At 39.9% G+C, this 23,819-nt stretch overlaps 1 protein-coding gene across 10 annotated transcripts in view; it reads right to left on the bottom strand.

Annotated features, from left to right (window-relative positions):
• Positions 1-23,819, bottom strand: part of EYA2 (EYA transcriptional coactivator and phosphatase 2) — a 102,789-nt gene that overhangs the window by 32,368 nt on the left and 46,602 nt on the right. For all 10 annotated transcript variants that reach the window (XM_074919930.1, XM_074919934.1, XM_074919936.1 and 7 more), the window contains 5 exons: positions 22,250-22,298; positions 21,494-21,636; positions 18,502-18,618; positions 2,837-2,904; positions 714-891 (listed from right to left, as the gene is read on the bottom strand). In XM_074919930.1, coding sequence (XP_074776031.1) covers positions 714-891; positions 2,837-2,904; positions 18,502-18,618; positions 21,494-21,636; positions 22,250-22,298 — 555 coding nt within the window. The remainder of the gene's footprint in view (positions 1-713; positions 892-2,836; positions 2,905-18,501; positions 18,619-21,493; positions 21,637-22,249; positions 22,299-23,819) is intronic.

Genomic DNA, 23,819 nt, shown 5'->3' with positions numbered 1-23,819 from the left:
ATTATGTGGTGTTTTATATAAATGTTATTGCATGCCAATGAAAACTTTAGTAGCCAAATGATACCTGAAGATTGTTCTTGAACAGTACATTGGAGGATCATAACCTGTCAGTAATTCCATAAACCATTTAAGTTTTGAGAATTTAAAAATTAAGTGCTCAAAGAGAGACCACAAATTTTGAAGCCTTTTTGGATGGAAATCGTCTTGAACTTTCAACTTACACAGTTTGTGTTGATTTTTTAAAGAGGGACTTTCTCTTGATGCACTTATTTACGAATGCATATATTACATGTTGTTGTAAGAGGTGAATATAAACCTTGGTAGAGACATGGGCTAAAAAGTCATCAGACAATGAGGAAACTCTGGAGCTTTTTCAGAGCATGGCTGTTTGTTTTGAACTCACTGCTATCCATGTTAGTCCTCAGCACTGATCTGGGTTTTGCTTGTAATTGTTTTATCTTTTTGTACTACCTTTAGAGATCAAACCTGGCACACTCATGAAAATGACACAGAATGGTTTTAAAGAGCTTGGATGTTCTTACCTCTTCCCAAAACCCTGTGTTGCACCATGTTAGCAGAACTGTAAAGTGCTAAGAAATCTGATTTATCCATGTAAATATATGTATTTATAAAAATTCCAACAACAAGGTTATAGTGTTTATATCTACACTTGGCTGAGACTGCCAAACTGAAAACAGAAGAGATACACCTACCAGACAGTGATTCTGTGCTCTGACTGGTGATATTATGAGAAGACTCCTGCAGAGAGTAAGTGGAGGTTGGGATGGCTGAGGGGCTGATGCTGTTTGCAGACACGTACGGAGAGTTGTAGGACGAGCTGTAATACTGTGAGTACTGGCTTTGAGGAAAGCTTGGATATGATGAATATTCCTTTGAGGAAAAACAGAAACATATACCTTCTGTGTATTTGGGTTTATCTTATAAATTAATAAGGCACCACAAGGGCAGTGTTATCTACACATGCAGCAAGTCATGGTTCAGGAATATTTCACTAAAGAACCATGTTTCATTCACTTACAAAATGACATTTCTGCTTCTCCCAAACACACTCCTGTATTATTTTGATCAACTAATCAATAAGAGGTCAGAAATCAGGCAAGTTCTGCTTTTTCTATAGAATTTTGGTTATCAGTGCTAACACATTTTGCATTACAAAGTTCAACAATTTTATGTAACAGTGAAGTAGGGCGGCTTTTTGAAAAGGGCCGTGATGGAACACATAGTCTCTGTAAACCACAAAATACCTAAGAAATTAGAACAGAATGAATAATTGGATGAGGGAAGGAGCAAACCAGGCTGCATTTTCCCATTATCAGCAATATTTTCTGATCAGCTGTTAGAATAGGTTACAAAAATTAAGAAAAAAAAAAAGGTAGCAATTGTTTTGCAGAAATGTTCACAGTTGAGATTGTCCATCTCAGCAATAACTAAACGCCTGAGTGATCTTCCCTACCTACAGAAAAATGAACTAAAAATACAAGATGCAAGTGATCTTGGGGAGCTGAGGTATCACAAAACTCTTTGTCTTGATTTTAGGGCTCCCAAACAAACTTCATACCATTATCCTCATGTTCTGAGAAGCAGGACACTAATAGATTAGAAAACTTCTCTCTGGACAATTAAAACATAAACAGTTTAATTTGTTTCTTTTTGTTTTAATTGCAACTCCTGCTCTTGTCCACCTATTTGCTTTTTCACAGAGAACTGTATTCATGCTCTAGGGATTGTCTTTCAGCAAAAGGTTTTTATTTCCTCTGAAATGCTAATTAGTCTCTGGTATTAAATAAAATTAAATAATAAACAGTCTTTAGAAAGACAAAAAGCACTTTCCTCCTTAACAGCTTACATCTCTGTGACACAGCCTATTTCATTAACTTTCAGTCACCGGGGAACTCTCAAGAACAAAGACTCAAGTTGTCATAATAACAATTAAACTGAAAAAGAAATGAGAGAATTTCATTGTTTTCTCTTCAAGAATATCACAAAATAATGAAAACAGCCCAATTATTTTTCCCCTTTTAAGGTAATTGCCATAGTTCAATCAAATGCACTTTCATCAGCAAATGCTGATGTTTTTAGCCAAAACTGAAGTGATACAGGAATTGACCACTGCTGTCAATAAAATATACAAGTCAACAATACCTTACAAACAAGGAATTGAAATTACTGGCCAACCAAAACACATTTTTTGGGACACTGTACTCATATGTTTGGTCCAATCAAGAAGAGCCACTTGCTACTGAAAACATCTGTCTTGTGTACATATGCATGCTGTTTATTTATACACACACATTTATCAAGGTATCTGAAGCATGAAGCCCACAGACAGGTGTATTCTCAAAGAAGGAAGCACACAGACAGCTCAGATGGCTCAATTTTCATCAGGGCCTGCCAATGCCTCTTTCAAATTGTTCATATTTATTACACAGTGCCAAGACAGCAGATGACAGGATCACAGAAGTGGAGCTCTCTGTAGAGGATGGAAAACATATCTGAAAGTTGTAAGATAGCAGAGGAATGATGAAACTCTTGGCACTGCTACAACAGCATGGCAAAGACTGCCAGGGCATGCTCCTCCTGCAAGGACTGCACTCTGTGCAAAGTATAGGTATTGATACACACATCTTAAAATTAATCAAGATACCTAAAGTCCAGCAAAAGGATAGGCCACAGGAGTAGAGCAGAATGGTGTCCAGCAAAACACACAGCAGTACCTTCCTTAAATACATGTAAACACCACAATAATCTCTCTGACCTACCAATCTTCCAAGTGTTTAAAGTGACAAGGCTGCCAATCATAAATGCTGAACCATACCTGATGCACAGCACTGAATCCTGCAGAATTTGTCAGGCCATTGGCTCCTTGGTAAATCCCTGTTGTGCCTAAGGGAAAGAATATCACGGTCATAAAACACACCAGCAATCAAAGTAACAGGATATAATTTCCAACAGGAAGTAAAGTACCAGCTCACTAGAAGTATATCACAAATCTTGACAAATATAGTCTGTAAAGACTTAGGGCTATTTACTGAGGTCTGCTTACTGAAAGGCATTCAAAGATAACCATTACATACACTAAAACAAACAATTACGGAGAATGGATTCAACCCAAATTTAAAATTCAGTTACTTCTTTTTCCAATAAACAATGGAAGACTGTTTTTTTTATCATCTTCTCCTGTAGGACAACTCCTCAGACTACATATACAACCACACACACTGATGCATAGCTATGTCCTGGAATCCATCCTTGCAGACCACCTAGGAATTTTTAGAAGACTTTGAAAATTTGTTCCCTGGTATTGATATCCCAAACATAAGAACAATTATTGCAAAAACACTGCTTCATCCTGGGGTATTAGGAAGAGAAAGGACGAATAGGTGAGTTTTACATGGCTCTGTCCCAAATGAAGCAGCTGATGTCCAGCCAGCTCTCCTTCACTGGAAGAAGTATTACTGCAAAAATTTTGAGTGGAGAAGTAAAGCTTCTGAAAAGATCTACAGGAACAGTCCTCCTTTGCCTCCCATCAAGGAAGTGGTAGGAGAGCTGCAAGCTTCTCACTCCCTGGATCCTGCACCCCTTGCAATTTCTAGCCTTAATTCTAATCTATGCTGTTTTCTATTTCAAAATTTTCCATTTCACATGAGTGAAAGATTTCCTCTTGAGTTTGTGTGGTTTGATGAGAATCTATATCAAAATTCTGCTTCCAGTGTCTTGTAACAGTGCTTGCTCCAAGGGCTGGCTGCTGATACACACGAGGCAAAAGTTGGACTATGCCATATTCCATCCTAATAGAAGGTGAGGGGCTCCTGAGAGCACTCAGACTCACTACTTCTGCAGTGAAAGATGTATGATTTTAGTGCTGTGTGGCCATAGTGGGCTCTTGTCTGGGCTTCACTTTGTCACCTCGACATACCGTCAGATCGAGCCCTAATGAGGCACTCAGCTTTTTTTCTTATCTGGTTTCTTACCATGTGAATGACTTTGAGCAGTGCTGTTTTAACCATATGACTCTCCACACGTCCTCATGAGGCAACCTTTCTCCAAAGATCCACTTGCTTATTTTCATTTTAAGGCGCCAGATTAGCTAGGGAATGGACAGCTGAACAAACTCCACTCTGCCAAGTGCAGCTACAAAGCATATGCACTGAGAAATAAATCTCAAGTCAAAAAGAAACAAGAGGGAGGACTCTGCCCTCCAGAACTAATTTGCTGCCACACGTAGTCTTTAAATAGAAAAGGGCAGAGAGGTACCTTGAGGCCTGGGTCTCCCCAAGCCCTTGGCATACACTGGCTGGGGAGCTGAGCCAGCGCTGGTGGGTTCAGGTGATGTCTCCTCCTGGCATTCACCCCTCGGGGCAACTCTGAGCAGATCAGTATCCAACCCCTCCTCCTCCCCACAACCCATATGGGGAGACTGCCCAGAGCAGCATCCCAAAGATGGCAGCTCATTCAGCTATTGGCATTTCCCTACCTCCCTCCCACACTAGGCTTTGCTTTTCTGCAGAGTTTTTCAAAAAGTCACGAGTATGCAGCAGGATGAATATATTCCTGTGGTAAGTAAGCATTTCTCACCACTGAGAAGGGGAGTAATAGAGCCCCAGCGCTTACAGGCAAAAACAACTTTCACAGAACACAAAACAGCTCTTGTACACCAGAGCTCAAAACAATACAGGGGGGAATTTTTGATCTTCCTAAACTGTCATTTAGAAACAATCCATCATCCTTTATTAAAGCTGTCAAGAGGGGGATGAGTTACCTCGAGGGACTCACGCTTTATGTGTAAATCGTGATGAGAACATGTTTATTGCTGTGCTACCTGCACATGATACCATAGCTTCCTGTTTTCCAAACAGTCAGAGAGAATTATAAAAAGAAGGAGAGATCTGCACAACTGGAATGAAGTTACTCTGAACTTTGTACCCTGCTGTGGAAAGCAAGTGTGTCCATGCACACACAGGGCAGGTATGTCAGCAGGGAAAAGAGGGTAGAAACGTAGGGGTGAGAGGATGAGGCAGAACGCATGCCTCATAGCTTCCCACAGTATGTTGTGATTCGACTCTATGTGGTGGATTTTACACTGTGGTTTTGTAGAATGTATTTTTGCCATTTTAACTGAGCTACCCCAAGTCCAAGTTCAGGTGTCCCTATAGGCTGCTGCAGTCTGTCTTCCCTCTGCTCAAGGGATTTTCAAAAGAAAGGACTTTGGTGCAGAGACAGAAACTAAACCTCCTTATTTTTTACCTGCATATATAAGTACTTGTGAAAGTGCTTAAGACTGGTATTTCCTACAACCTGAAGTTCAACAGCCTGGGAACAGATTTTGGCAACTCAGGTTTTTCACTTATTCTGGACACTGTCATTGTATCCTGACCAAGCAGGAGTATCACTTGAGCATAGTTTGTCTAAATCGAGATCAAACACAACTCTCTATTTCAGTGTCTACAGCATCACATTCAGAGAATGCAACCCCACCCGGGGGTTTACCTTGACTGCTGCTAAACTCAGTATATCTTGGCAGCTCAGTATTGTCATAGCAGAATAGTTACAGATAAGGACACTTGAGACAACCAAACAACCAAAGCTAGTAAAAACTTAGAATTTCTTCCCAGCTGAACAAGGATGAAAAGCTGGGAGGAAAAAAAAAATCAGTTATCTGCATGGAAAAGAAAGTTCTTGAAGATTTGGGTGCAGAAAAATATTTCAAAATAACTTTTGTCCTGGGAACTAGAGCTGTCTCATGGAGACTACAGCTCAGTCCCTGTTCCACTTTACAGGTTAGACTGGATAGACCATGTTTTCAATGATGCACAATTAGTTCAAATGGAAAGAAAACAAACAAGCACCACAGGCAATGAGAGGATAAACCCTCTCTCTTTAGGAGCAGAGAATTGGGCCTGCTAGTTACAGTTTCTGAGCAGCCTTGTAGAATTCAGCAATTCAAAACATGTATCAGAACCAGCCCCAAATGTTTTCTTTTCTTCTCTAAATTGTTGATAAGAAAGAAACATTTCTGTAATAAAATAAATTCTGCTACATGCAATTTCAGTTTTGCATCAGTGAATTTTTGCACTAAAGAAATGCTGGAAAATTATCAACAGACCTTGCATACCCGCATTATCAATTTAGCCCTATTCCCTATGTAACCAATTTTTTCAAATGCCTTCCCAGGTAACAGCACTGCTTGTAATATTCAGAGATAAACTGGAATGACGTTAGAAAGCAGTGCCTATGTGGACTGGGGCACGCCTAGGAAGCGCACGCCTAGGAAGCCTCTTGGTAAGCAATGTACACTAATGCCTGGCCCCCTCCCATTTCTGACTGGACTTTTGCTTTCACATAGATTGGCTTTTTTTCCTGACCTCTGAAGACAGCGCACGATTTCAAACTGCAACTGATTTTACATTTGCAGTGCTGTAGATGTGCAAGAGATTTGTTTCCATCTTGGTAGCTCAGTATCAAGTAATTGCATTCAAACTCCTACTTGCAAATCAGAAACAAGCCTAGGATCTCTCCCTTTGGATCTTCTCCATATGGAATATGGTTCACATCTGCGTTCAATCAAACCACTTGCTAAATGTCACAATGCCCTCATTCACAGGTAGCTTAAAGAACATTTAGCTGGTAATAAAACAATCTGGACTCTAGAGTAGAATAGCTCTTCAGATGTATGGTACTGTAAATGTTCCTGTAAAATATGTATATCACAAACACACTTCCATGAAAAGACACTGCATAAAAGACGTGCATATGCTGTATATATTCAGTGCCACAACTTTTCCTTGATAAGTAGACGTGGCCCTTCGCTATATGAGTGTCCAAAGGCAACATGTATAGAGAAACTCTTTGTGAGCTGATTGATAGTATATTCCTGTTCTCATACAGATGGATTTCATTTACTGTTTTCCCCTCCTTCCCTTTTTAATTCAAGTATTTTAAAATCTATGCCATGGTCAATGATAATTTCAATGGTGTGTGATCTGGACCGTGCTCCTGCAAAAATTTTCATGCCAGCTTCTCCTTCCTCTCAGTTTCTCCATTTCTGTCTTTCCCTCACTGCAATAACAGGCTGTATTTTTTCCCCTTCTTTCCAGGCAAGAGGATGTAAAGAAAATAAGGGAATATTCATGGTTATTTTCAGTATATTCAGAAATAAGCTATGGCATCGCTAAAAAAAGTCTTCTTTCAGCTTATGAATACACAGTACAATGTGAATATTGGTGTCTTAGGGAGCTGTGATTACAGAGACAGGATGGGCCTGTGGTATAGTTCAGATCGATACCACAGCAAGCTCTGAAAACCAGATTTGTGTCCTTGCATTTCACAGATCAGAGAGGCCCTGACATCAGGGAGGTGTTGTCCAAGTCTACTGTACTGCTCAAAAGAGAATCAGCTGCTACATTTAGAAGAACAGATGGGTTGCACTTCCAGTATTCAATGAAATACTCAGCAATCAGAGGAGGAGATAGTCAGGTTCAACACAGGTGGACAGCAGGGCATTTATCACAGTTCTCTGGGTAGCCAGCAGCAGTTGTGAATCCATGAACACTCAAAAGATGGAACACTGGCCTGAGATGAGGCTGTTCATAAGGTGGCTACCATGGGCACTTCTGAATATGCTTGAAATAGCACAACAAAGTGCAATAGCACAATCTAAGCACTTCCTCTTAACCTGCAGATGAATCGTACAGTGGTTCCAGGGAGAGTTCTCTCAAAGGATTATTTGATCACTTAGCACTAATAAAATAAATGCCTACAGGGTTCAGCTGAATTGCATGGTATTTTACAAGCTTGCATATAATGGCTTGTGTATTCTTACATCAGCAAGCTGTTTTCCTACAGGAAACAATGTTGACTGTGAGTGATGCAAGGAAAGGCCTTGGTCTAACTCCCAGCAGAGTGTGCATTACTGTGCTATGAAGAACATCTGGCTGAAGACTTGCATGGTCATTCAGAACAGTTCTTCGCAGTGCTTTAGCTCTCTGACAAGCTAATGTTTCCTGCAGTAAATACTGCCTTCTACAAGCTGCTACTTTTTTAGTGAGAGGTTAAGCACTCATCAAAATTTACCTCCCACCAGCTATACTCCAGTGCCTTGTAAGGTTCCAAATCCTACAACATCTGCCTGCATTTATTGGGCAAGAAAACTCATAAAATGTTGCATGGCTGTCAGCTGTGGAGGTATTTCAAGACTATCTAACCTGTTAAAGGAGAAGAAAAACTCAACCCATATGTACTTTGCAGCATATTGCTTAACTGTTTGCCATTAGGCATAATGAACCCTTCCCCCAAACAGTCTTGTATTTCTGTCTGGAAGGGCTCAGACAGTACAGGGAAGAGCACACTGTCTTAACCTAGATGAAATGCGTGATTCTACAATGTTATAGCACTTGACATCAGCAGTGTCTATTAAAGGACATTGCTCCCAGAAGCATATGAACACCTCCTGCAGATAATACTCTCAGATATGCAACCCATTTAAATTATGTCCATTTGTCTCCCACTACAATCCCATTCAGTCCTGCTAGCCTGACCAGGTGTTTGAGGGCACTCTGAATGGTGATATAAAACACATTTCAGAGTACAGAGTTTTTTGGAGTCAAAGCTCTTCCCCTGCTGCCTGCTTCTGGGAGTACTCAACCCACAGAGCCTCAAAGAGCTTTAATAAGTGATGACCGGAGCAGTTTTAAGGGCCTGGCTTTTACCATCCTTTTGAGCCTGGTCACCTGTATAGCTCAATCCAGCTCAACAACCGTGTTGAAAGTGCTGGGATGGTTTATATTTACTCTCAGGATTTGAACCATGGGAAAGCAATTAAATTTTATTACATTTTGAGAAAGTGTTCCTTTTAACCATTCCTATCAAATGATGCTGCAGCTACAGAAGGAAATCGCACTGGACTGTCTTCAAAAACACATCACAAGGAAATGTTTTGGGCCAGAAAGTGAACATCCTTACGACAATGATTCCTGTGCAATCCCCCTTTGAAAAAACAACCAGCAAAACTGACTTTATTTGGCTGACTCCATGGACACCAAAGATTAAAGATTCCTCCAGCTGCAGTTTCATCCTGGACACAATCCTCCACTGACAGATAGCAAGACATGATAAAGGAAAGCTGGATTTGCCGGCTCCTGTGCTGTTTAGTGGCTAAGAGATTCCAGTTCCTAGGTCAGCATTAAAATCTAACTAGCCCTGTGTTGTCATGCAAGCAGGGATAAAACTCTGGCCTCTGAGCACAGCGACATTATTTAGCAATTCCCTTCCCCTGAAGCAAGGTGAATCTCTAAATACCAATGAAAAAGAAAAGAGCAAGCTAGGCAGCTGTCTCCACTCTTTGATCCGTTACTTAGGATCACGGTAACTCTCAACTGAACACTAGAGCCAGGCATTTGCCCCAGGGCTTTTCCAGCCCCTCTATGCCCTGCTTTAGTACTGCAGTGCCTCCAGGAAAAAAACCACAACAGTGGTCAACAGTGGCTGCTTACAGAAAAGTGGAAAAACAGGACAAAAGCAGAGTGATCTTTGCCCTGGTATTGCCTTGTCAGCTTCAACTAACCTGCCAGTTACAGACTTACTAAGCCAAGTTTATATCCTCCTCTTTTTATCTTTAATAACTGTCAGTGGAATCTTTTTCAGATAGTGCAGGTATTCTCACAGAGGTCTCTAGAGGTCACAGTATTGTAGTGCAGAAGTTTCAGTGTTTAAACTATGCCAATATAAATAGAAAGTGCATCCAAATTACATATTAAAAAGCCCATGCAAGAGCGTTTTTCAATGCCAGCACAGCAGTTAAGAAACTCCTGAGTTGCACAGCCTGTGCTAAATGAAGCTGGGTCGGACCTTATTTGTCCACAATCATCATCAGAGTCTTTGATTGTATGACTGCATTCTATTTTTTCCACCAGAGCATTACCTCACACAGTGACTGGAAATAAGATACAACAGAAAGCAGTACCAATACTGTACCGCATCATCAATCTGATGCTTCCTAAGCTCAAGTGCTTGACTGTGTAGGTATGATGTTTCTTGATACAGACTTTTGTACATAATTTTACAGCACCTCTTCTGTTGCCTTCTAGACATTTTTAAAAAAACATTATTAGCTATAGTAAATCAATTATTCAGTGAAGCTTCTGTAACATTTTAGCATATTCTATGCCAACTGCACTATAAGCTGAATAATTAATGCCAACTTCATAATTTCCCAAGCTGGTTTTTTTTTACATCCTACAAAAAGTTATGAAAACAAAATCCACAAACAGAAGTCTTTGTGACATCCCAACATCTCTGTGACTGTCTTCTATGCTGATTTTGCTCATGAACCCATGTTTCGAGTGTTCTATCTGTCTTCCACAAATGCTCCCAAGATAGGCAAGCAGCAGGTTAGGGAAACATTACTCCTTTCTTCTCTGGTGGCTCCCACTTCCTCATCATACCACACACAAACTGTATTTTCTATATCCAGTCCCTTTACTGTTGTCCCTCTACCTTACTCTCTCTCATCCATGACTGTCATGCCTGCTTCCATCCCTCTGATGCCGACCTCCGCAAGCCTGATGACAGACAAATGAAACTCTCAAGCTTCCTCCCACATTGAGCAAAGAATTCCTCTTAAGTGTTTGCAAAACAAATGTTTCAAAATACTAATTTACTGCAATTCCTCCAAAACTTCTGACACTGGGTAGGAGGCCAATATGTGCAAGTTACTGCTTCTAATGCAGATTAGTATTATTATTCTTTCTTTATACTTTTCTAACTCTTTTATCTACCCTGATCCATGAGCAAGGCTCATAGTTGCAGTGATGATGTACAAACAGCATCACTACCACCAATGGGTAGCACTCATTTTGTTTCAGTGTGAACACCCAGCCAGCCAGTTAGACTTCATAGATATCAAGTGTGATCTTTTGTACAGACAACCACGGAATTTTATTCAATGCTTCCCTCAGTGAACCAGTGACTTGCCTTATACTCAAACGTATCCTTCTGAAACTACCCGTAGTAGTTCCTAAGCACAGAGATTTGGACAGACACTCTGAAACTTAGGAAACAAACTATAAGAATGAAGCCTCATGAACAGCAAGCCAACTCTTCAGAGCAGGCAGTTGGGTGTGGGCAGGGCTCTCCTCCAGACATCCTTCTGGTGAAACCTCCTCTTGAGCACCTCAGCAGACAGTAGATGCAAGATACCTCCAAGGTAAATATGTCAGAGAAGATTCCTGGTTTTGGCTGTGCCACCATCATCTCTACAGTTAGTATCATTTTGCTGTTACTTCCCCACACTAGCTTTAAGCCTTACCACAAACCCTGGTGGTCCTTAGGGAGAAAGGCACTGACAATAAACCTAATGAGCCCAGACAGAGCAGTAGTTACAGATGATATGTCATCCCATTTCTCTCTTACAAACATGTATTTGTTCCCCTAGTTTCAGGACCATCCACCATGGTGTCTACTCCTTCCAGTAGCATATCCTCTTCTCAAGTTGCTCCTTGTTTAATAATGACTAAGGAGTGAGTTCTGAATGGAACCTCAAAAAAGTAGTAAATGGGAAAAGTTAGAGCAGGGCTTTCTCCTTGGATAGCAGTAGCACAGATCCTTGCAGCTTACAGTGCATCACTGTCAACACCTTTGCCTCTCTCCCTTGAATTCCCTCTCCTGTAAGATAGCTCGTTTTAAAACAAAGTAAATGTAGCATAGTCAGCCCCTGGTGTTTAAAAATCTTTGAAAGGAAGACTGTGCAGTTATTCTGAGGAACCTTGTATTTACACTGTAAAAAGTGAGGTCTGACCCCTCCTGAAGAGAGGCCTCTCCCTGCTGAACTCACCATGGAGTGGAGCACAGCTTTACTGTCACAGTTTTAGACTGCAACTAATGCAAACCAGCTGTGAAGCAGGAGCTTTTGAAAGAGACTACTCATTTTCTACTAAGGTTTTAATTTTATGAATCTGACGCATCTGAGTGACAGTTTGCTGAGAACATGCTCTTGCTTTCCTTTATGTTCTGGGACTTCAGATGGATTCACTATCTGTATGCCGAAGTGTGATCCACATTTCTCAAGTGTAGATTGAAATTTGCCCTTCTCACACATTTCATCACTAAGTACTTAAAGAATCAAGCTGGAAATTAAACATGCCACTTCCTATATAAAATTCATGCATGTAAAGCTAACTATTCATGCCAAATAGATATTTATGGCCTCATATTAAATATGTAACACACAAACTGGCACACAATCATAAGAAATTCAGGCAGTTCTTGGAAAAAAATTGTCTAGATTATCCAGATATTAACAAGATTCAATGTTTCCGGCAAAAGAAACAATTTCAATTGATTAAATATTCAGATATTACTTGGTGTCAGGCCAGGAGAACAATTCATAAGCAATTCATTCCACAAACATAAGCAACATATGTAATTAGTACATTTCAAATCAGCATTGCACAGAAGAAATACTGCTTTCTATTCATTCATTATTTGACAGCTGATCAGAATGGACTCTACAAAGAAAACAAATGCTCAGCAGTAGCAAAGAATTTCACTGTGTAGGTCTTTGGCCCCAAATTTATGTCTGTACTGAACTCAATACTGCTTTGCAATTCCTTGGCAAAGGAAAGTTATCCCAGTTATATAACTCAATTTTCCTTTGTAATGTAAAAAGTATTTTGTGGGTAGATAGATATGAATATTAAAAAAAAAAAAAAAAAAAGTAGTAAAATCTTTTCCTGCCCAACAACAGTATCCACAGTGGTCTTTGGCCGCAGTTTTAACTGTTGTGCAACTTCATAGTTTCATACCAGCTGTCATTTTAGCAGTAATAACTGAAGAGCAAAGCATTGTCTAGGAATTAATGACAAGCTGAGAAGAGATGGCCTGATATGCAATAAAGGAGTAACACATGCTCATGCAACCACAGGAAATGCTCTATAAGCTGGCTGCTATTGCGCTTTCTGCATAGCTGATGGTTTTCAATGTTAGCTAATGTGCTGGCACAGTTTTCTCTTTGTATTTTACATAACTCATTAAAGGGTAAGTTTCTTATATTCCAAAGATTTCTCCCCCACCCTCAGCAACAACAAGCACTTTACTCAACTGTCAGTTAAGACAGTAAGTTCTCTGGGTCAAAAATGGAATAACCTTTGTGTCTTATGATCAATTTCTATCATTAAATAATAGTTTTACCAAAAATCTGAGCAAGTTGCCGAACTGCTAAATTGTCAGAAAATGTCAATTTAGAAAACTGTGTGCTAAAAATCACAATAGATTTCCAATATCTAGCCTAGGGAGTTGATTGGGGATTTGGTGCTCTAATTGTACACTTACATGAGGACTGATTAAGAAATGGCATAGACCTTGAAGAGGAATTACAAATTTATCATTTTAAAGACAAAAATCTAATGCAAGCTGTTACCTGCTCTTCCGATTCATGACTCTAAAAATGAGCACCATCCCCAGATTGGCTATATGCATACTTCACACATCTTCATTATGAAATAAAACTAAATTTGTAAATATAATAATGACATGAAACAATACTGTATACAGCACTTGTTAAAAAAAAAAAAAAAGTAATTCCTTCAGAATAAATACGTGATACCAGATTTCAATCTATTTGAATGTTACTCAAAGTCTGATGATATACTATCATATCCACTGTTACATGGCAATTAAAATCATTATTTCAATCTATAGTACCTTTGTGATATAGTTTAATGTCACTTAAGAGAACTTGCCAACCTCATCATTTATATTTATATATATGTGTGACATATTGCATTAGCTATCTGGCTTATAAACCCTTCCACATTTAATTTATTTTCATGCTAGGGAAGCATGAAAATACATTTCCCCTTCTGGCTGGCTGTAAAATAGCTTTTTTTCTTTAACACTTAATGACCAGAAGAATGTTATATCCTCATTGTTGCTTTTTAGTGGATTCTGTTCTTGCTCAAGAACTAGGATACAGTTGATAACTGAAGTTAAAGATGAAAAGCTGAATGCCACCCCATTACACCTGCATCATCTGTGTTTGTAATGAAAATGAACTGACTTAAAAGAGAGCAGAATTTGGCTTCAGAACTACCATGTTACCGACAACAGCCATCAGGGAGGTGAGGCTGTAATCTGACACATGTATCCCAGACAGAGTTAGTGCTGGTATCAAAGAAACATGAGAGGAAACAAACCAGCACCAACTATGTTGGCACTTACTGAAGGAGAACGTTTGTCCTAGAGCCCTGTGAGACAAGTATTTGTCACCCAAGAGGTCATTTATTCCTTGGTGATTGGCATAACACACCTATGACAGGTGCCTATTTGCTGGCTGGACCATGCAACAGAAATGAGGGGAGAGTGAGGAGGAGTAACATAGGCAGTCTGACCACCCACACCCACCTGCAGGTGACTCTGGGAGCTGCTTTGCAATGAAGGCAAACAATACCAAAGTTATTTCACTTATGTACTTGAGCTGTTACCACCTTACAATAATTGCAGAGATTGGCTTAAGAAAGTAATTTTTTCCTCACACTTTAAAATACAAAACTGAGCAGCATACACTCCTGGAGATATCTTTCCTTGCTGATCCCCTGCACATCACCCTCTTCAACATTGTTTTTTCAGCATGATGCAATAAACATTTTGTTCTTGAAGTGGGGGTTAAGAGCTTGATTCTCAAAGTCCCCCTGAAATTTGATTTTCTAAAAATATGTAAATTAAAATTTGTCCTTTTCAGCTGGTTTAGCCCATTACCCAGAGTCTCTGCCTGGGTCAGCAAGGGAGAAACCAAAAGGACTGACGTGAACTTGGCAAAAGGCTCAACGATCCTGGAGCTGGGTGACATGGAGAGCGGCTTGCTTGCTTGCAATAGGGAGACGGAGCAATCACCTCCCCACCCCCAAGCGCTGGGGCGTGGGAAAGCACTGAGCACACATTCCTTGGTAGCACTCAGCACAGGAAGGCTCCTGGCTTCTTACTCAAACCTTTCACTAGCACTCAGCAAGGTAAATAAACCATTTAGTCAGGGAGCTTCAGACTGTTCCTCTCATGAGCAAGGAGAAGGGTGGAAATATTTGTTTACAACAGGAAGACACATTTACTCCTGCTCCCTTTGCCTTGGAGTAAGCACCTGCCACTTGCAGAAACTGTTTTTCTCTGTTTTCTTTTGCATTAAAGGCTTAGTGAGCTGGCTGAAATGATCTTTCTGGCATAATAGCCCGAAAAGCAGTGATTTCACCTAATACCACAGCATCGCCCTAGGGAACATTATCTGAAAGCACTCTGGGCACATTCATGCTCATACACATACACATGAAGTTCTTCCCAGCCTGTTTTCAGTACAGCACACGGTTGTGTCAGTATTGCTTGCAAGTGTAACATTTTCAAGCGCTGATGCAAGAAATTTGCTTGTCTACACCTCTTGATTGAATAAAGGGGCCATCTTAAAAACTTCAGTCCCAAGTAAGTCAAGAGTTTGCCTTCTCAAACAGGTCAGATTCTTCTAAGCTAACACAAAGCACATGTGGAAGCTATATTCTGGGGAAACAAAAAACAACAGGAACCTAGACAGGAATACACCCATCTTCCAAGGCAGCAAAAGAAAACGCCAGTACTTCGTCAATAGTGGTGTTACAGTGGTGTTCATCATATTGCAGTCAGTCAGGAGGCAGCACGGCTATTGCCCCGGGAGAGCACTTCAGCCTATCAATGAAGCTGTGACACTCCTGTATCTACAACGGCTGGTAACTGCAAGCCATAGTTTTATTAAAAAGAGAGGACTTACACTGCTGACAGTGTAACACAACTTCAAGACAAGATCATAATACTCAAGGAGCAAAATGGAAGCCAAAAACTGAACTCCTGTTAGGAGTAGGAGAGGTGAAGCTTGTAGGAATCAAGGTGACAAAAAAAACCATCCCCATAGGCTACTTTTTTTCTTTTGTACCACATTCCAGCCAGGTGTCTCCAGCATGTCCCATGAAGCTTTCAAGCCACAAAATCCACCTCAGACATATGTGCTCTGACAAAACTAGCACATGAAGTCTCAGCAGTGTCACCTCTCAGTCTTCAGCTTTCTTAAATAATTTATAGAATAAAATGGAAATTACATTGTTTCCCAGTTTTTATAACTGTTTAGTTATATAACTAAATTCCCAGTTTTATAACTGTTTATAACTTACTTGCTCTCAGACTTAAAACTGAAGAGGGTATGTCTGTCCACCTTTCACATTCAGGGTTGGGATGAACTGAGAGAACTGGCGATTTTGCAAGGGGGGGGACAGCTAAGGGTAATGACACAAAAGGGCTTTTTGCTTACAGGTTTTAAAAAAGAACCCCAACAATATCAAAAAGGAAAGTGAGGGGCTTGATATCTCTCCCCTTCCTCGGCTTCTACAAGAGGTTGGGAAAGCCAAGCAATTCTTCCTGGGTTTTTCAACCCTTGGAAAATCTCTGAGGGAAGGACAAAGCCAAGGCAGAGCTTTATCCTTGTGCATTTACCTTCTCCACAGCAAAGTCACTCCCCTCAAACAGCCTCTCAAAGAGCTCTGGTACAGACCAACTGGCACTGCTGCTGGGGAGCTGCTGCAGTTGTACCTGAGCTGCCTTTAAACTAGCAAGTCTGGATACGTATGGCCACAGCAGAAAAGGGTGCAGCATCTTTAGCCTGAGTGGCTGATACACTTCCTGACTCTTCCCATTCACCAGTACCTAAACTGGGCAATTTTAAACTACCTGAGGTATGTTCATTTGTGCTACTGTCACATCTTTCACAGTAATTAAGATATTTGCTAAGAAACAGCAAGAGTATCTGCATTCTGATTTCTTGGAAATGTTTTTTTAATGCTTGGCTCAGCTCATGTTCTCATGGCAATTCATGCCTAAGGCAAGGCACTTCCAAATGCAGGTGTGCTGAGGTTTAGCAGAAGACAAAGTCCAACCTTTACTGTTTACTAGCTAAGTTCAATACAAACACCAAAGTAGACTCAGAATATGAGGTCTACGGGTGAGGAATGAAACTGCACTTCCAGGAGACTAAGGTAGAGACACAGAGATGGAGACATTTTAAGGACAATCTGTTTTTCAGAATATACTAATTATTCTTCATGTATGTAAAATGATTGATAAAGCTGAAATTTACACATGTTTTCTCTCATCTGCTATTGATTCATCAGAATTTATCATCATTCTTTGCAGGACTGCCTGGACAGGTGTTTTTAAATTCAGATTACACAGAGTACATCCAAATTTTAGTTTTCCTCCTCTAATTCATGCTTGATAACTCAGAAAGTCCCAGGAAAATATATTTTTTAAAAATCAACATAATTCACAAAGATAAGGAACAGTACACACTGGAGGAAAAAGCACACACAATACCAGCCAAATAATGAAAACCTGCCATATCCAGTTCAGGTTTCTGATCAACAGCACCAAAATGCTCAAAGAAATCAAATACCATGCTAGAAATTGACTAAAGGGAATCACAAATGAATTTCCACCATTTTCATTTACTTTACAGTTCCTGGCAGTTCAGATTTTAATCCTTTCATGGACTTTCTTGGACTTGGCAAGTCAACATTCAATCTCCTGAGAGTCTGTGTTTCATACAGCTTCCAAATGGAATGACCAGAAAAGAACTTTTAAGTTTTATTTTTAGAAATAAATGTATATTTTGGCCTTTCTGGCTGTACAACAAACCAAAGTGTTATAAAGCTACAAGCACAAGGCACTGTCTTTGAAACCTTGAGGGAACCCAACTGATTATTTTAAAATCAATTATTATTCTGACACAATAAAACAGTTACTCTAAACTTACTAAATCATAGCTCTGTAACCTTGAGGAAAAAACAGCTGCCTTCAGCTCTGATCTTCTGAACCCTACCTCAGTAGTCTGTAGGGAATTAATGATGTTGGCACTTTAGGAGTCAAAACAGGCAGATGTATCTTAGCAGGTATCAGTTATGTCTTAACAGTAAAAAAATTTTTTTTAGTATCAAGGTACCAGCTTTTAAAAAAAAAAAAAAAAATTAGTGGAGAAAATATACAGCAGTTTAACCACCAAGCAGTTTGCTCCAGACAGCGTAAGGCAGAAGCATAATACTAACAGTACTGTTGCATGAAACATAGAACTGCCTTTGTTTTGCTTCCACTCAGAATCTAGGAATTTACACTAGCACAATAATCTCAGGCATGCAATCACAAAATTAATTAAAAAGAACCCCAAAACATAGTTTCTGCAGAAAAGCAAAGCTTATATTGATCATACCTGAAATTTTGCTGGGGTATATGCTAAATTCAGTATCTCAGACAGAAATTCACGCCTTGACGAGCAAACCAGATCTATGAAGACTTACCTCCTTCCCTACCCTGACTGTCTATACCTAAGCTTTTCTTTGTAATTGCAAATGAAGAAGAACTGGTCCATAATGGGGGTATCAGCTTCTGACGTCTCATAACACATCCTGCAAGGCACCAAGCTGTACTCACCATGCATCTGGTACGTGTACGGTGCTTGTCCGGCAGCCGGGGTACTGAAGCTGGATCCATAGCTAAGAAACCCACTCTGTCCTGGGGAATGGCTCAGGCTGTCCTCTGTTTTAATGCCTTTTGGGCATATAGTAAGGAACCAAGAGCAGAACATGAGTGTTTGTCTCAAAGGTGTAAAAAAGCAAGTTTAGAAATTAACAATTTTTCAGCTAGATGTTAACCTAATAAACTCTTTTTTTCCTATACTTTTTTTTTTTTTTTTTTTTAATTACCTGCATTACCCAACCAGGTCTCTCAAATAATAGAGTCAAGTAAATTAATCACAAATAATATTTGAGTCAGCTACATCCTGTATCCCCATACCCAAATGAGCTTTTGCTAAGATGGGTAAACAACCATGAATAATATTGTTTTCAAAACCAATTTCTGAACAAATAGTTTTGCTTTAGAATTAAACAAACTCACTGACTCATGACCTTTCTGAACGGCTATCAGATGCAAGCAATGATTAACAAAACAACAGGACCTTCAGCAAAATATCCTCAAGATTTCTGTTCTCAACAGAGTTATCTTTTACTTGCATTATATTTTCAGCTTTGACAGCAAAATATTTATTGGCAAGTCATATAGGAGAGTTATGATCTATTCAGTTAGATAAAACATACAGTTCAGGAACAAAAGGTAAGCCCTGAAACCACAAGAATCTTTTCATTACTAAAACCAGGCAATTAAACTGACGATTTACAGAGGGAACAGCAATAGTTGAATTAAACATTGCAAAATGAAACCTTTGCTTGTAGTGAAAGGGGCTGATATTTTATTCTGAGATGCTGCCGAGATTGTACAGCTGTATTATTAAAATAAACAGCTGAAAGGTGCGTCTTATTATGAACCCTTTGGGCGTTATCCTTCCCTCTTTGCATGCCTATTTGCACAAAACAAAAAATGGTCATTGGACACGCCCTGAGTGCTGGGACTAAACAAAGACCCTGTTGATGTTCTGGCCTTAGATTTATACACTTCCCAGGCTGCTGTCATCTTTTAGCACTTGTAGCAAACTTGCCAAAAGACAACTTGAATTCACATGCCTTTCACCAAACAAGCTGTTTTCTAGCTTAATGACTCTTTAAAGCAACAACTCTGCATTTGCTCAGGTTGGGAATAAGTTCTACCAGATAATGTTTTCTCTAATAAAAATCACTTCTTTTGGCTTTAGGTGAGAATAGCTGCAATGCAATTCAAGTTAGCAACAAGATGACAATACCGCACTGTGAAACGCAGGAAGTTTATTTGGACAGTGAATGAACATGTGTTGGTGCAAGTGTCCGGCTCCAGTACTGTTGGGGAAGAAAAGGTATTTCCAAGTGTGCACAGAGAAGCCGCTTTTCATAACATCCCATGCTTTTCAATTACATCAGCACTCCACATGTGAGCATTCGGCCTACCCCAGCTACAATTAATCTTCAGTAAATAGGCCTTTTTGGAAGTCTAAAAATTGTTGTCAGACAGTGAAATAACTTAGCACCAAATTAATTTCCACACAATGTTCTGTTTTGTCTAGAAACTGGCCGAGTTTTATTTTTGTGCCTAAAAACAATACTGCTTCATTGTTCTTGGTTGTCAGCCAGGTGGAGTTTTTCATATGCTGTGTGAGTATCTCAGAGAGGGTATATGGGCTGGGGGAGGGAAACCACTGCTCAAGGATGCTAAGAGGTCATCTGCAGGATTTATAAGCAGCATATGGGCTTGACACATGTATGCCCTAAAGACTCTAGGCAGTAGCAAATGGCTCTACTTTCACCTGCTCTTAACAGGACAACTGTTCAGAGTTTTGCCTTGGAAATCAGCCAGCTGATGCAAACACACAAGTAGCTCTAGGAAAGGGTCTCAAAACATTCCTCTCATCATCCTGGTAGAGTGTTGGCTCTGCCAAGCCCATTTCCCTGGTCTTCCAGATTACTGCATTGAATTTTCCTTCAGTAAAAGCCCTGTCAGTGGCTGTATAAAAACTTCTTGTTGGAAAGAGATACTGTATTTGCCAGGCAAACAAAGGTGTTTAAGGGCACAAGAGAAAACCGGAATGAAAACAGAACTATGAAGCCATTTTAATGCAGTAAAACTCAGCACTCATAAGATCAGCTGGAAATAAGGAACCCAAAGCTTTCTGTTAAAGAGCTGTACCTAAGCAAGAGCAGTATCTCTTTGGTCTTTAGGAGTGGAAAGAACTTCTCAGCTCCCTCAAGAGCTTGGTATTTCCATGCAGAGCTTGAGGACACTTTTAACACTTGGTGTACCAGGCATTCCTCCATCAGGAGTGCTCATTTAATTAGTCCCCTGCCTGAATCTCCCAGCTGCTCCTGTCCAGCACCATCTCCCCACAGCTGCTGGCAAGGCTGTGCAGGAAAGCAGGGAACAAAGCTGATCTGGAGTTAGAAATGTCTACTGCACCTACAGCTAACAACCATCCATTTAGATATGAACCCTCTTCCAAAACCGAAGGACTATGTATCTTTTCACCCATGCCTTATTCTGCTCTGTGTCTTGGTTCTTCCATAATAATATACAAAAAGTTTTTCTTAAAGTAGCTTGTATCACTGAAACTCCAGGAAGAATCAAAGAAGGCAAAGTGTAGCTTACCTAAATATCATATTTACTGCAAGAGCCTTTGTCTTGGCAGTGAGTCATAGGAGCACTCACCAGCTACTATTGCTAAGTAGCACATCCTACTGAACCTGTTGTGCTGTCTCATATCCTACTACTGAATGGCTCCAAACTTACCTAGTTTGTAAGATCATAACCCAGGATATCAAAAGCTGATAGATTGTTCAAAGTAACCCTAACATTTTTAACCGAGTGAGATCTTCCTCCAAGCGTAAGAGAATATTGCCAAGACAGAAATGACCTTTTGTTCTAAAGGCTAAGACTTCAACTATATTTTTCTATGAGCAAGAGAACAATGTCTTCAAATATAACATGATGTCAGAGTACTCACTGTAGGAGGGTATGCCATAGGGCTGCCCCGGAGGAGGATAGGCAGTGTATGCAGCAGCCTGCTGGATTCCTGTGCTGTATTGAGTCTGTCCATATGTTGCCATTGTTGGGAAAGAAGGGACTGTCACTATATGGGGATAATGTCTATTCAGAACAAAAAAACAGAAAGTCTAAGGCAATAGTTACTGTACATGATCTAGAGCACATGTAGAACACTTCTATACATTTTGATGAAATAACATCCAAAGTACGATGGTGAAAATTTTGGGAACTGAGCATTGACTAGGCTGGGGCAAAAGTTTGTTTCCGTATATGGCTCCTGATATGAGCTATTAGATTAAGCTACCTAAATGCATGGGGACTTTAAGACTGCAAAATATGTGCAAGTTAAAAAAAAATAAATAAAATCAACACTCCAGTTTTTCATGTTTCATTCTGAGTTTGCCAAACATGTGAATGTCACGGGAAACCTCTGACATTTCAACTTATTCCTCCGTGGTCACTCATACACAACAATATTCAAACTGATAAGGTTTGGATTCCCAGGGGTACAAAAGTACAGTGCACAATACCTCAAACCTTCTTTCACTCCATATCTAACAAGATTAAGAACCAGTTACTTCACTGGGCCAGAGACGTGAGGGGAACAGGTGGATGGGCTTAAGACAAATGCTTTTTAAGGTGACAGAAGTCTGCACAAAATGGCTGTTCAGCAAAACACGGTTTTTAAATTACAGCACTTGGCACAAGCACTCACTTTGTGGAGTACAGATGGAGAGGACACTGCGGTGCTGCTTTGCTGCTGCCTGGAAAACAAAATTAAAGGGTCTTAGATTTTCATCATGTTCTGTTCTATGGCCAAGATGATACCACTGTTTTTACCACTGAAGTTTTGAAAAAAATAGACAGGAACTAGATGGTGTTTTTAGTGAATCTCCACAAACTGAAGTAGGTAAGAAAGTTATTCTCCACTTAACAGCAAATATAAATTTAGTAACTGAGGGTGATACTGATTGAGCTACCAGTTTCTTCTTCTCTTGGGACTGATATCAATCATGAAGCTGGGCTTTGGTGGGATGACTCATATGCTAAAGGCTATAAAAGCGACTCCTGTGATCACTGAAATGATTTAAGCTCACTGCACTTTTTGCCCTTTTGTTTTTCTGGTACTCTCCTAGACCATGACTCACTTTCTTTAATGTTTATTAAAATATATAAAATAAAAATAAGTATTAAAAATACAACATCATAAATCTCCTTACTCTTGAATTTTTTGAGTTAACTATAACCTACCTTACTGACCTGCCAGCAACCAAAATAATAAACCATCAGAAAATGTATCACACAGGTTATATGTGCAGGATGCTTTCCAGTGTACCAAACAGTTGTGTCCTGCAACTCTACCACAGAAAAATGAGCCACCATCTGTATTTAGAGATAAATTTAGGTTTAACTGATTAAAATTTTTTAAAAATCTAAATTAAAACCTGCAAGTTGCCTGCAAGTTGTGCTGAAAGCATCATACCTACATGCCACCATGAGCATGTTGCCTCGATGATGCCATTCAAATTTTGAATCTAAGTTCCTGTCTGGAGCAGTTAGATGTTATTACAGCACTATAAATACCAAAACACCCTCACAATCACCAGTAAGGACTTTAAGCACAACAGATTCAGCCTCTCTACCTGCTGGCTGCATCAATGAACCACCAGACTAACTGCACACAGCTTCTCCATGCAGGGAGAACATCAAGCATCATGTTGTCTGCTGATGGCAGCACCACCACCCTCAACACTGGCTGCTGGCATCTATAGTGTAATTTGGTACACGGGATAGGAAATATCACACAATCTCATGCAGAAGATGATCTCTCAACTGCAGGTGCACATGCTGGGTGGAAAGGGAGATTCCTGCAGTGCCCCCAGTGCCTGCACATTGCTACCGCCAGGCAGGAAACATCTGCAGTGCTGTCCCATGTGTCAACAGGGACATACCCACAATGCTGTAGATGGATTATCTTCAGTACAAAGTTGTCCAAAACGGCACCACTTCATTCAGCCATTTGTAAGTTGGTGAATTAAATATTTAAACCACATTTTATTTAATGAAATATGCAAGTACATATAAAGTCCAAATACGTGTAGATAGTCCCATGGGTTTGAGTAACTTATTATGCCATAAGCATGGAGAGAATGACCAAAAATATCTGACATGTTCACATATGAAATGTACATTCTTCCTGATTTAACTCTTTTGAAATTGTTCTTTCCTATACAACCTTTTTTCACAACATTTTACATAGCTTTATCATTTTACATCATAACATG

Source organism: Athene noctua, chromosome 16 (assembly GCF_965140245.1).
Source record: "Athene noctua chromosome 16, bAthNoc1.hap1.1, whole genome shotgun sequence".
NCBI classification, from domain to species: domain Eukaryota; kingdom Metazoa; phylum Chordata; class Aves; order Strigiformes; family Strigidae; genus Athene; species Athene noctua.
Note: the sequence above shows the minus strand (reverse complement) of the source record. Positions and strands in the feature narration are given on the sequence as shown.